At 32.0% G+C, this 2348-nt stretch overlaps 1 protein-coding gene across 1 annotated transcript in view; it reads right to left on the reverse strand.

The window, feature by feature from the left end:
- LOC106478533 (repetitive proline-rich cell wall protein 2-like) overlaps window positions 1-1349 on the reverse strand; it is a gene marked incomplete at its 3' end in the record, with an annotated part of 5318 nt that extends 3969 nt beyond the window's left edge. The window contains exon 1 of the mRNA XM_013939081.1: window positions 1149-1349. Coding sequence (XP_013794535.1) covers window positions 1149-1349 — 201 coding nt within the window. The remainder of the gene's footprint in view (window positions 1-1148) is intronic.
- Between the last annotated feature and the right edge of the window lie 999 nt (window positions 1350-2348).

A 2348-nucleotide genomic window follows, 5' to 3' on the forward strand; every position in this document is an offset into this window, starting at 1 on the left:
GAATTTGAATACTGCCAATATGTTGATGTATTAAGAAGAGAGAGGCAAGAAAATATGCTATAGAGTATTAAAATGTAAGTTGTTGATGGTTAAAAATTATGAATATCAAAATTCTTTATGCATTATAGGATACTAGGTTTATTGTAAAAGATACTAAATATAAATCCATTTTATAAAGTTGACCGAGGCATGTCCAATGTATTCATTGTTATTTCTTCACATGAGGGTTAATACGTACCAGGAATTTTTCGTAGTTTCCGATATTTCGTCTTTGATATTTGTACCTTGGAAAACGTCACTTTTATTTAAAACTCCGAAAACTTTTGGAAGACACAGACATTAGTGGGGTAAACGTATTAAACAACAAAGTAAAACTTGTTTTCATAGTATCTTGTTGTGGTGCTTGTGTTAGTCATTTAGACATAATCCGTTTTATAGAAAGAAACACAAACTTAAAATATTTGAATTGTTATTGTTCCCCGATGGGTCAGCGCTAAGTTTACAACACTAAAATCCGGGGGTTGGTTCCCCGAGGTGGATAGAGTACATGTTGACCATTGTGTATCTTTTCGCTAAAATATAAACAACTAATTATTTTACTTCAAGAAATAAACAGAAATAAAACTTTGATATATCTATATTTAATATTTATAGATATTGTACATTATACAATAACCACCATTTTGCTTTGTCGATGTGTCACAACAGGTTTCATGTTACACTAGCCATTACTTCTCCTGTCGTCAAGCGCATATATTCTGATGGCCATGATTATGAACTATTGTTTGGCACAGCAATTTCCATTTTACCAAGCTTCTACGAATAAGAATAAGTCAATCCAAGATTATATACCTCATAATTTGTTTTTCAAAGATTTTCTACAGTACGTGGACGTCAACTCCAAAAAAGCTCCAAAAGTCCACTGAAGCTTCAGTGGATGACTTGAAGGTACATGGCGGAATGGGATTACCGTGCAGTCTCTTCAGTCATCTTTTTCATGAAAACAGTAGATAATTTCGAGGCGTAGCTGGAAACGTATGAGCATTTGTGAACTTATTCTTTTGTAAACTATAGTAGAATAAGTTCCAGTTTCATCACAATGGCTTATTTTGGGTTGTAAAGCTCTCTTTCATAACCATAGTACCTACTTTGCGTATATGGGTGTTGTGGATTGACTTCGAGTGTTCTTTCGGAGCTTGTTGATGGCCTGCACGTTCTGATGTATGAGTTTTTCTGCTTAAATGAAGAACGCTTAGAAAAGCTGTGTTATTTGGCTGTACATCACTTAAAGATTTTATCATACCAATATTCATAGTTGGAAATGGTTTTGACATATACCTTAGCGACATTGCACTATTGAGTGGTCGGGAATTAACCTGGAACCAAGTATATAAGTGCTAAACTTGTTACCCATAGCGTCACGATTCTATCTGTAGCTTAACAAAAGCAAGTTGTTCTTATAATGTGCGACTAATCGTCTGTGTGGATTTCAACGTTGAATTTACTATTAGTACTGTGTAAATTGAAATAGTAACAGCTAGTGGCATCTATCGTTCGTCACCAGAAACCAGTGTAAGTTTTATCAGATTGGATTCAGTTTACTTAATTAAGATCAGAAAATGTAACCCACCGTCATTATCTAGATATTTCAATGACCAGCTAAACACTAAAACGATGACTAATGCTATAACTTATATGATATGCCTTTCAGTAAATTTCACTTGTTTTACCAACATGACCCATTTTGTATAAAAAACAAACAAACATGAGAAATGCGTTTCAATAAATAGAGCGATATCTTTAGATATATTACGATACAGTACACAATATATTTGTCCAGTACTTGCCTTATCCTTTTGAATCAAATATACTGCAAAAATTCACTAAAATCAAAACAATTTGAGTTCTCTAACTTTTATTCACACGAGCTTGGTTTAAATTGCATGCTATGTTATTCATACAAACTTATAACTGCAAGTCCAATACTTTCGGTAGTATTTCATGAAACACCAAAGTTACATTATATAGAATGGTTAAGTTCTTAAAGCTGGATATCCATAAAAATATTTGCATAAACTTATTTAAGATATACATTACCGAAAGTCATCAAAGTTTAAATGCTAAAGTTCAAGCTCTGTCTACCAAAGTTGTAAATTTGTGGAAAATAAAGAATATTTGAATCTATTCAGTATTTTAATTAGTTACAGTATTCTTCAAGCAGCAGACAAATCAACACCAAAATACTATTTCCAAAAAAAAAATGAACTTTAACAAAAGAAATAGAAATTATAATTAAACATAAAAGATCTTTCAGAAAGATTATACGAAAATTCCTAACACATATTTTA

This window comes from Limulus polyphemus, unplaced genomic scaffold (genome assembly GCF_000517525.1).
Source record: "Limulus polyphemus unplaced genomic scaffold, Limulus_polyphemus-2.1.2 Scaffold222, whole genome shotgun sequence".
In the NCBI taxonomy this organism is placed as follows: Eukaryota; Metazoa; Arthropoda; class Merostomata; order Xiphosura; family Limulidae; genus Limulus; species Limulus polyphemus.